This window comes from Trachinotus anak, unplaced genomic scaffold (genome assembly GCF_046630095.1).
Source record: "Trachinotus anak isolate AG129_WGS33_773 ecotype Australia unplaced genomic scaffold, CSIRO_AGI_Tana_v1 ptg000015l, whole genome shotgun sequence".
NCBI classification, from domain to species: domain Eukaryota; kingdom Metazoa; phylum Chordata; class Actinopteri; order Carangiformes; family Carangidae; genus Trachinotus; species Trachinotus anak.
Genome location: NW_027273866.1, coordinates 3,822,624 through 3,834,613, shown reverse-complemented (window position 1 = coordinate 3,834,613; position 11,990 = coordinate 3,822,624). Strand labels below are relative to the sequence as shown.

At 41.8% G+C, this 11,990-nt stretch overlaps 1 protein-coding gene across 1 annotated transcript in view; it reads right to left on the bottom strand.

Annotated features, from left to right (window-relative positions):
- itpk1b (inositol-tetrakisphosphate 1-kinase b) overlaps positions 1-11,726 on the bottom strand; it is a 29,648-nt gene extending 17,922 nt beyond the window's left edge. The window contains exons 1-3 of the mRNA XM_071498774.1: positions 11,497-11,726; positions 10,830-10,980; positions 6,643-6,667 (exon numbers count right to left, since the gene is read on the bottom strand). Coding sequence (XP_071354875.1) covers positions 6,643-6,667; positions 10,830-10,924 — 120 coding nt within the window. The 5' untranslated portion in view covers positions 10,925-10,980; positions 11,497-11,726. The remainder of the gene's footprint in view (positions 1-6,642; positions 6,668-10,829; positions 10,981-11,496) is intronic.
- Positions 11,727-11,990: the final 264 nt, after the last annotated feature.

Sequence of the window (11,990 nt, the reverse complement as noted above, 5' to 3'; positions counted from 1 at the left end):
AGCCAAAAGACTGACTGCACCGGCCAAGTAGTTCACAAGTAGTCAGACCAGCTCTCCAAGTGTGATAGGACTTATGTGGGTCAGTGCTTGCACACACATGCGCACATAAATGTAGGAAGACTACAAATGAGAGAGGAAAGACGCTAGGATTTAGCAGCCAATGTTGATTCCTCTGCTGATGAAGTCCAGTTCACAAGAGGCTTTTTTTCTGGCTGAATGTGTCCAGACTGTTGTAACAAAGGGAGTCAAGTAAGGTCTGTGTGTGAGAGGCAACTTTTAAAGTTACAAAACTTACGACAGATTGTAGACTTTAATTTGTTAGCTGGGCACTGTAATTGCACAAAAGGGCCACAGGGGAGTCAAAGTACATTTATAAACAAACTAATTATTAGGAATCTCTGACTCAACCTTAGGCTATTTGTTTTCTCACAGCAGTAACACAACCGTAGCAGTCTTAATTTATTTTATTAAGGCCAAGCCTGTGACAGATCATTTAACAGCTCATCGTGACTCCTTGAATGTGGAATATTAAAACTTTGGACTCAAAGAGACAGTTCAAATGAAACCAGAGCAATCAAATCAACATTGTATTGAGAACTGGTTTAAGGGCTGCTGTTACGTAACACAGCCGTACACTAACTCATTAGCGAATCAGCAGATAGAGATCACCTGATTGTTACTGACAAAAGATAATTCAGAAACACCTGTGCAAATAAGCCAGAGCCGAGCAGAACCCCACTGTCCTTTATGCTGTTCAGACAGCACACAAACTGAGAGTGAATACACTGTAGTCACACAGGTGTGGATCAATGCAAGAACTGTAAAACTGTACAGAGTTTCCATTGGTTTAAGGTTGGTCTCAGTCAGAGCCATCATTTTCTGGTTAATGATTCTGAGATGTGTGATAGATAGATGACTAATTATTAAGTATGCTTGGTCCTGCCCCGAGAAGTCATTTGCACAGTGGTTAATCCGTTAAACATCAGATGATTGAGATACTTCTTTACACAGACTTCGCCACAGAGAATGAAAAATTCACCTATAGTTAAGCTCCTACTTTAATTAAGTGAGACATTGTTTTGACTCAGTCTAAGAGAAAATATGAGCTTTTCTGTGTTGAGCATACACATCCTATACTACACATCTCAGTGTGTACACAGTACACCAAGAAATGCCAACATACTCTGTAGTGTTCAGGTCAAGATGTATTCCCTAAAGAGCTCATTATGCAACATGAACATGGCATTTCTTTCTCTGTCCATTTTAATTCTGTTGGAGCTCATCCTCCTCCACACTCCATTTCTCCTGCCTCAACAGTAACATGCCAACACGAGCTGCAAAAATGCACACAACCCATTGAGGCCTGGTGTGTCCAGTGACTCTTGAAGGTTTGTTAGACCTGACACATAAGCAGCACATAACACGGGAAAAGGGGGTGTGGGTGGGGGATGAGGCTACTGCTGGGTAGTATAGCTGAAATCCTATATCATTTATTTCTTTATTTCACCATGTTGAAATATATTGTGGTATAATAGATTCACTCAGAAACCAATTGAGAGAAGCTTCTGTAGAAGACAGCGGTTGATATGACATTAATATACTAGAGCGCTGTGTATTAAATGCGACAACCAGTAGGGATACTTGACAACCAATTTCAGGAGGACTACAGCACTACGACTGACAATATTTTGTAAGAATCAAACAGCACAATTGCATTAACTACAATTATACAGCCCAGGCTGCGGTGACTTGGTGTCCCAGCTCTGCAGCTGGTTAATCAGGACTTGTGTGGTCGACAGACACGTAGACACAGAGGTGTGAGCATATGGCAGATGCATAAAACACATAAACATAGTGTTATGACCTTAATAGCACTGTGTTGGTAAGTCAACACTCGTAAAATGTGTTGTCACCTGTGGATAAACTATTACTGTGTGTACAACACTTGCTGCTGTGAGCAGCGGTGGTGACAGGGCGTGAGGTACAGCAGGTCACTAAAAACCAAGGCGGTCGCTCTGGTTTTCTGTCTAGCTAGCAGTGTCAGTGCAACAGGGCTGGGTGGATGGGGATTTGTCTGTACTCTACTGAGGCATGGCTTTTAATCTCTTGCTTACACAACACAGAGGGCCCATCCACAGCCTGGCCTCTCAACAAAAACAGGCCTCTACATCATGGGGGTCAACATCCACTGGCAAAGACACATCGCAGAGGATGAAGCTCTCCTGTCCCAGTGCGCAGATGGAGTGACCCTGCTTTAGAGCTCATCCAAAAAATCCAGCAGTGAAGTCATTGATGTCCTGCTAAATGCTAAAAGCAGAAATGTCAGTTGACGTCTTTGCAAGTCCCCTGGGATTGAGTGCTTACAGTGGGCCATGGTAGTGATGGACAGCACAGAAAACACACTGGATCGTGGAGGGAGAGGGCAGGTCAGGGCGAATATATTTTCAGCTTTGATGTAGCCTCACAGCGGGACCAAGCTATACCCCTGGGAAATCTAAGAGCGGTGATTTTGAGCAAACAGTGAGGATGGAGCCCATAGTGTACTTCAGCTTTCAACATCATTCCTTACACTGAACACAAACTGTGTGAACCACTGTTTGGAGCAGTTATTTGTCTATCAGCTGCTGCTTTATCCTTTAGATGTCTCTCTCTAGCTGCCCTCAGCTGGATCAAATCTCACCTGGCTTTTGCTTTGTTGTCAGGCTAACCCAGAGCACGGCTGTGGGGAGAGTGCAGACAGACGTGATGAATGATTTATTTTGTATGCTGCGTGGCACTTGACACCCCAGTGTAAGAGAAACATATGTCTCTGAGATAAACTGTGGCTGCTGGCCACACCTCATAGGAGGTACAAGACTAAACATGAGATGGGATCAACACGAAAGTGAATCTCCAGCCAAAAACCATACAGAGATTCAAACTAGGAGCTCATTAGGCTAATGGCCGTTTCCTCAGCATCCCAGGAGTCCTCAGCATAATAAGACTTTTCTTATGCTGAATACGTTGTACAATGGAGGCTTATGAGGCAACTGTGTTTCAGCTTTTATTACCATTAATACATGTATTGAGTATAATATTAGGTTAACCATTACTTAATTTTTTTTTTTTTTTTTTTACATTTTAACAGGTGGATTTGTAAATCATGCTGAATGAAACTGTGTCCAATGGATGTTTTTAAGTGGAGAAATAAAGAGACTCCTTACCGCTACCAGGCTTACTGAGAAGGACTGAGGATAATTAAGGAAATAAAGAAGTCACTGTGAAGTTGATGTTGTGCAAACTGATGAGTATCTCATTCATCGTCATCCTCACCCTCACCCTGAACTCCCAGACTCCTCATAAACACCCACACATACCCACAAAAATATTTATTTTTAAATGAGAGGGAGTGTAAAGATGACCAAGATGCTTTGGGAAAAACACATTTTGGCTTTGTTGTAATGACTTGCAAACCTCTGTGATGAAGCTCTCTGTGCATTTCTAATCTTTTGCTCCATCTTAACTTATGTGAGTAGATGCTAATTCTCAATAATAGGCACCAATCAGCTGTCTTTAGATCATGGTGCACTGGAGGATCAATAAATACCTTCCAAAGACAATCTCTTGTTTGTCAGCTTCCACAAATTCAATATGTGGGTGAGATACAGCAGCATGGCGGAAATTAACTTTAAATTCTTAAGCACTTATCATATAATAAAAACGGTAACTCAATAACTTTCCGTGGACAGCCCACTCAAATGATGGCCATTTGCTGTGATGGGTTCTCTCTCTCAGAGTGAATATTGGCTTCCTCAAGGCCAAGCCTGGTGAGTTAATCTCATTAGCTCTGTGATACAGACAGGCTAATGTACAGAGCGCTGGGAGGATGGCTCTCATGAGCTCAGGGCGAATGGGTCAGTATTGATGATGGTGCAAAATCACTTGGAGGAGGGAAAGGAACGACAGAGGAGGGCAAAGTAGAGACAAAGAGAGCGTGATAATGGGGTACTTATTAAAAAAAAAAAAAAAAAAAAAACCTCGAGTGGAAAGCTGCAAGAGGCCAAAGGGGCAATCATTTAAAGTCAAACAGAAGAACCTTCTGTTGTTTTTCCAGTTGTGTCAGTCCTGATGGGTATAAATGTAGATTGTTTTCCCACACTAGAAATGGAAATATAACATTAACTCCCTGCGGCTGCCAAATTTAGCAAAGATCTGTTCACACACAGTGACGTCATAACCACAACCAACCCTCTGGAGGATTCAGCCTCTTGTGGCAAATACCATACCATCACTATGTGGAATTGCAGAGAGTTATCTTTACGTCAGTTCCTGCGACTAACAATTATTCGTACAAGTTCATTTGTTGATTATTTTCTTGATTAATTGTGAAAAAAATAGTGAAAAATGCCAGTTTCACTATCCCAGAAACACAGTGGTGTCTTCAGGCTGCTACTTTTGTCTGACAAACAGTCCAAAACCATAAGATAAGGAAGAGCAGCAAATATTCATATTTGAGAATGTTTGGCATAAAAAAATGATTCATCAACTATTAAAACAGTTGCAGTTTCATTTTCTGTTGCTCAATGAATCAAGTAATTGTTTCAGCTCTCTGCTATTGTTATAGCTAATCTTTGGATATAACAAACAAAGAATACGTGGAATGACTTGTATTTATTTTATAAACAACATAAGTAACAGTTATTCTGGTAGAAAAAGGTCAGTATTAATTCATCCTAGCCTAGGCTGAATATCAAAGGTTGAGTTGTTATCACCAGAATCAGCTAGTCTGTCACCACAGGGACAAGGTTAGGTGATTAAATAGGCTGCAAGAGATAAATCTGAAGCTTTATTCTACTCCAGCCTTCTAGAGAAGGTTAAATGCACTTGATATCCACATAATAGCAATACACCCACCCACCCTCAAGGCTTCAAAAACACAAATGAATAAAACATAAACAAAGCAAGCTGAACACTTTGTCTGCAAAGAAACACCCTCTTCATTTGGAAGCTTAAATGTTTTTCCTTGCAATGTACCACCACCTCAGCACCCTCCACATGCTTTATTTACTTCATGTGGAAATTTGTTTTAGGATTTAGCATGATTGGGCCTAAAATAAACCAACAACATTTCAGGTAATGAAGCGCAACAGAAAGGAAATATTTAAAACACTTCAATTTCTGATGCCGGATTATATATGTGAAATACATAATCTGGCATCAGAAATTGCATCATTGCTTGCAACATAACAGTCTAAGGGAAAGTTGAAGTGCTGCTGTGCTCAGAGTTCATTGGTTCAATAGGAGAGGACAGCTTTGTATGCAGAAACACCAAAGCATTACAATGGCTGCCATTATCTTCGCTTGTGATGCAGTCATGACAGTGCAGGCACAGACTGGCAGTGGGTGCATCCTGGGCTGCCGATTCACCGGTGAGAACTGAAAAACACCTCTGGGTATATGAGTAAACTGCTTTCTCAATTGGCAGCGACAGCCCAGCTAAAAATAAAGAGAAGTTTATGTTGAATTGCAGGAAGAAAAAAAGACTCAGTGGACAACAGGTAGTCTAGGAAAAAGAGAATCTGGGAAGGCTGGAGGGCTGCTCGAGTCCCTGGGTGCCCCTAGCTAAGGCTCTGGGAGGATCTGCTGTGTCCCAGGAGGAGCTGAAAGCACAGTGGGAAACAAAGCCCTGCTTACTTTGGGACTATTCCCAGGACAAGGCTCTTTCTGGGTGTGCTGATATCGTCAGGCCAGTGAGAGGAAAATAATAACCTCTAAGTGAGGGGAAAAAAAAGAACCTCCCATGAAGACGAGAGACGGCATTAAAAAAAGAAAAGGAGAGGATAATTTCCTCGTCAATGGCAGAGAGCACTTTAACTGACAAGTACTTTTCAGCACTGAGCTCCCAGGACGTAGTAACAATTGTTACTATGCTTCTGTATGTGCTGTGTTTACTTACAGAGTGTAGTATACTAAGCAATATCCATTAATGACAGCAGGCTACATTTCCCTGGGGCCAGCATTTACCTGAACATAACTCAGCACCCATCCTTCAGTAGAGCTAGGTCATTACTACAGACAGAGCAGCCTTTTGCCCCATTCACATGACACATTAAAGTGACTGTAATTACTATAAAGTAGCTGCTCATACAATGACTTCTGCCACTCCTGCCAAGCTATTGAGATTTCATCTCTCTCTCTCTCTCTCTCTCTCTCTCTCTCTCTCTCTCTCTCTCTCTCACTCACTCACTCACTCACTCACTCACTCACTCACTCACTCACTCACTCACTCACTCACTCACTCACTCACTCACTCACACACACGGCCACAAGTAGATTCCTTTGTCGCCCAACAGACTTAACAGTTAACTTAATGAACATAGGCTGGTCAGGTAGACTGTGACTGATGATGTTTGCAGATTGAAAATAACAAGACTGTGAAGCAACCACATCAGGTATGTGGGACATAACAAACTCACTGTAGTTTACGGTAGAAATCTGAAAAATGTACATATAGTAAATGGTGTTGTTTCAACTCTTACCGCAAGTCGCTGAATTTGAATAAAACAGTCTCTTAGCAGGGATGTAAATTTATGATTTCCCACCTAAGACAATAAATAATTGCTCAATTTTGTTTTGTTATAAAAGAAAATGCTGTCCACTTACCTGAACAACTTCTATTCCTCTTTTCCTGAAAAAGAAAACAAAAGTAACACTCATTAATTTGACCCAAAATAAACAGATCAGCTTCAGTGATCAGCCATAAACAGACATTGCCAGGCACTGGAAAAACCTATATGATATTAGATGCAAGACATTAAAAATATAAACGCATGTCAGGTACTGTAGTTGAGGATGTCAGTTGTCTTTTCAGTGTCTGAAAACAATATGTCAGGTATGTAGGAAAAGACTTGACTGAACCAAGAGGCTATAAAGGAAGAACAATCCAACACAGAGCGAAGTGGTAAAACAAATACAATTCACTTGCAGACTGAAAATGACAGGAAAACACACTCTTACTTTATATTGTTTATTTTCTACTTTCATTTTGCGTAATATAAGCTATGTAACACATATTTCTTCATCAGTTACCCTAACTGGATTTCTTCCCTTTATAATACAAAGGTTACTTTTACTCTTTCTGTAAATGTTATGTCAAAATAGTTCCTCTCCATAAGAGGAATTAAACAGAAACTCACAAAGCTCATCTGACTACATGGACAGCTAGAGACATGAGCTACAAACACATGAAGCCGTCTGCACCTGGATGTCAAAAACAAATGAACAATGATCCTAAATTATTCAGTAAATTTGTCTGATAGCAGGACAGCAAAATAATATTGTTGCAGCCAAAATACCAAATTGCTCTCCAGAGCTGGGGAAGATTCTACTTTTCAGAAACGGCACTGAAAGGCTAGTCTTTGGATAAAAATTGGTTGCTTGGCAACCAGCAGACCTCCACCAGAGTGGAGTTGTTGGTAGTGGTGACTCTGATAACGTAGTGCACCACTTCACTGTTCACATCAGGAACCTCCTCCCTCTGGACACATCTCTTCTTCTTGTCTTGTACACAGCACTGTTCATCTGCGCAGAAATTTAAACGTGCAATGACTTCTTCTCTATTTCAGCTCATTGTTTTTCTAGAAATCTGTTAAAGGCCCAGATGATGTTTAAACCTGCTGGATTTATATTAGTCCTAACTTCTCCACTGAGAGAAAAACACGTGCCCAGAGAGTAGGAGAGAGGGCAATTTGTGCATTTCTAGCTCAATGCCACAAATTAGAAAAAAAAAAAACAGAAGTAAAACTTGAATGTTCAAAACATTCAAGTTCTACATCGGGGAATTTGCAAATTACAGGGGAATCAGTCTGGTACTGCCACCAACTCAGCCCGTCCAGGCCGGTTGTTTTTGAGGTTACAGCCCCATGGTAACAGCAGTGCAGCCATTCACTGCCTCACAACAATGTGGATATTTAATACTGCAGCTGGTGTGTTTTATGTGGTGTGAATGGGGCCTTTAGTTTTGTCCCATCTCAGATATGGAGATCACCTGCTCTCTCATTGTTACACGGACGGCAGAATGAAAGGGATGAAGGAAAAGATTCGTCAGAGATGCAGTTCAGGGTCAGAACTTTTTGAATAAGTTTGACACACAAGAACGTGGAGGTGTAACAAAAAACATGACACTTTTCATCACACCTTTTCATACTGACTGATTTAAGGAGTAGCTGATGATCAATACAAGAAACTGGGCAGAGACAGGTAAAGCAGGACAATCAGGTGAAGCAGATTTACCTGTTTGGGCTGTAAATGTGTCAGTTTCTGTTCCTTAAAAACCAATGCAATCACTTCTTTACTTAGATTTTAGAGTGATATTTAACACAGCTTTTAAATAATCACAGGCTTCTCAACACTGTAGTAAAGTGTGTCATTTGGATGAAACATTGCATACAAGCATACAGTAGGTTTAGCTCAAGGTAATCTCATCAGACTTGTTGACCTAGAGAGCAGCCTCGCCTTGACAGGATGAAGTGACAATATTTTCATAATATTCAATGATGCCCAGGCTGACTGTTTTCAAGGACATCACATTTTTCTAAATTAGGTATAGTTAGTAGGGAGTCTCTAAATTGCTGTGCAAGCACACAAACATAAACAGAAGTGGCTCTGACCAGCAGGAACCCCTTAAGTCCAGCTGCACGAGACAGGGCATGCTCCACAACCACACTGAAGCACTCACAGTGTCAGCTGTATGCCTCATGATGAGAGAGTGAAAACCTGATCACTATAGTAAGTATAGTGTAATACTCGCACATGGTTTATCTGCACATATCTGTCTGTAAGATAAGATCAAAGTCCATGAAATGAAATTCAAAGAGTGTGATATTGCCAAGGAAGCCACTACGTAATTAATAAAACCTGCCTCAAGGTTTGGTATAAGGTGGTACTGCTGAAAACCAGCAAGCCGTGAGAAAGCTTAGAAATGACTGACACACCCTTGTAGAGTTGTGCCATTTAGGAAAGACTACTTCTTAAAAAAACAAACAGCTGAGGTCTATATACAGGAGCACCACATGGTATGGTTTTCTAAGTTTCATCTCCGTCTTCCTCTTATAGATGCTATATGATGGGGAAATATGTCACGAAAGGAGAAATAGAAGACAAGTTTAAGCAAGTGACTGGGCGCAAGCATACGGTGATCAGAGCATGATAGGCTCATGTTCACTTCTGGGCTCTTTTCCATTTAAATGTGTTGGTGTTTGTTGTTCTTGTCGGAAGCCTGATCTTCTTGATCTTCTGTCACAAACACTACTTCTTAACACTCAGGCCCCGCCCTACATGTTAATCAGCACACAGTCCATCTCTGAGGGAAGAAGGGGGTGAGCAGGATGCAGGGATGAGAGGGGTGGGGGGGTGAGTGTGTGTTGCTTGGAGGTTTATGACGCGATTAAAAATGTTTTGTGGATTACAGTGTGGTAATCTGCGCTGGCTCAATCAGGTCCCTTTGTGAGGCAACGACTCTTGGAAAAGGTGAAAATCTCTCAAAGCAGTTGTCTGCTATTAAACACACTGTAAACATACCTGACCTATCAGGGCACAATCATGCTAAGTAAAATGACTGAGGACTCTAAAATGTTTTCTCTCTCACTGTTAGCCGCTGTCCCTTTGACATCTGTGTTTTCAGGATATCTGCAGCCCTCATACAGCACGGACAGCTAGGCAATGTTGCAATGGGAGATGATAAGGCTGCTGCCATACCTTGGAATGAGCCCTTCCCCAAGCCAATATACTGAATGGCAGTATGTTTGCGAAGGAAATCCGTGCCCTACTTTATAACACCTTGTGTAACGTTTTACTCAACTGGAGATGGATAAGCTACAAGATAACATACATGCAAGACCCGTATAGCCAAGCCCCTCAAAGCTGGAGAATTTGAAAAAAAAAAAAATCCCTGCTTCAGTTGAAACACACCCTTTGCCAGATTCATGTTATGGCTATGAATATGGATAAATAAAGTCTATTTCTTGTAAACAAAGAAAACATCTCACATCTAGAGACAAAAAGACTGGTTTCTGTGACATCACACTTTCCGACAAGGAATGTAAGCTACTGTGATGATCACAGACTGACTTTATCGAATAAGAGCACATCCTCTGGTTAAGATATGTTACCAACACAGCAGAGATTCATTTTTTCAGTCCACACACACCTGCCTTAAAGTTTCATACTTCAGAACAATCTACTAAATAATAACACCTGTTTCAGCTGCTTGTCCTGTTACACATGCACCTAAGGCCTTTATCAACAGTCCCACCTACATAAATTCCCTCCTCGCACCATGTCTCGACAAGCACTGACTCGAGACATAACAAACAAAAGCTGCTACACTGAAAATAAAGTCAAGCTCAGTGCTCGACTTTTTCCACTACCACCTTCCCTCTAGGCATTTATACAAATCTGCTTTACGAAAAGTCTCCGCAATACAGCAGAGTGTAACGGAGGTAGAGCAACTGCAGGCCTAATCATCTGTAGTTTTAGTAAAACCTCCGATGATTAACAGACAAGCAAGTCACTGATGCTGTGCCAGTATGAAAGAGAGCGTTCGAATGAAATCTGCAAAAGGGCTATTCCCTGTAGGGGAGAAGGGGTCATCATCAGTTCGGTTTGTCACTGTGTCATTGGGAACTGCACTGTCTGACACATCTTAAATCACCGAGGCATAAATTGTTAATGATGTGGGCCTACTGGGTGAATGCATGTCAAGCTCTTTTTGTTAGGTGCTCTAAAAAAAAAAAAAAAAAAAAAAAAATCACCTGACCTGGATGCGTTAAATTGGTGTTGGAGCCACATACCTGCACAAATCAGCAAAGGCCTGGAAATTCAGCTTCTTCATCTTCTTTTCGCTGAGCCAGTAGCCGACTCTCCGGCCTTTCAGAAAGGTCTGCATCTCCACTGTGCTCCTGCTCCTTCTCCGGAGGTAAACGGTGTGACTGAAGGCTCAACCTGAACAGGCGAAAAACAGGAAACCACCTTGTAACGTTAGTCTCACAACAGCCAACCAGGGCAAGGAGGGGGAACATGAAAGTTGACGACAGGGTTTGTCATACGTTACTCAAACACAGACAGGAGTGGCGCTTTCTACCTCTTGGACCAAACGCCCCCATGGTTAGCATGATCTAATTCACAGACGTGATATGACAGTGACTGTGGTTCAGCATCAGCACACACATCAAACACACACTCTGACCCCTTTTGCTAACCTCAAGTGCTAACGTTAGTGGGCTAGCTAGGTAGTGACAAGTCTGCACAGCTAACCGATGGCATGCAATTGGGAAATGTAAGCTAGCTGGCTAACGAGGCTGACCAAGCGTTAAATGGCTGGACATATTGATACCTCTTCCAAATATCAAACGAGTTAACTAATGGCGGCAAGCGACGGCTGGTTAGCTAAAAGATGAAGCAACTGACTTAACTACGAATAAAGCTGGCAGCGAGACGCTGTGTGGTGAGCTAACTAACCTGGTAGTTTTAGCACAGTTCCCCCTGAATGTATGTCCTCTTCAGAAACTAGCTCGGATAGTTTCCCATTCTCGGTCCGTCCGGTGGAGGAAGAGTAGAAGTTTTCAAACAAGGTGACAGATGACAGGCACAGCTGGACTCACGTTGAGAGGATCCTGGTGTTTTCTCTCAGTCTCTGAGCTGAACTGACTGCACACACCCAGGATCCCGGAGACTGGTGCTGCCTTCACGGCCCCCTCGGAAAGTAGCACTCCAGTCTGTCGAACAACACTCTGTCGTGACTTCACATACTGTTGTGCTTTCCTCATCGATTAACTTGCACTTAAAAAAAAAAAAAGTATTGATTAATCGTTATAGTTATAAAATGTAAGACACTTGTGAATGAAAATGTCCTTCACAAGACAACCGCATATCTCATAGCCGCTGATATTTTTTTATTGATCTACTGATAGATTCAGTGTCTCATTTGTAAATAAGTCAGTAACAAATCATCC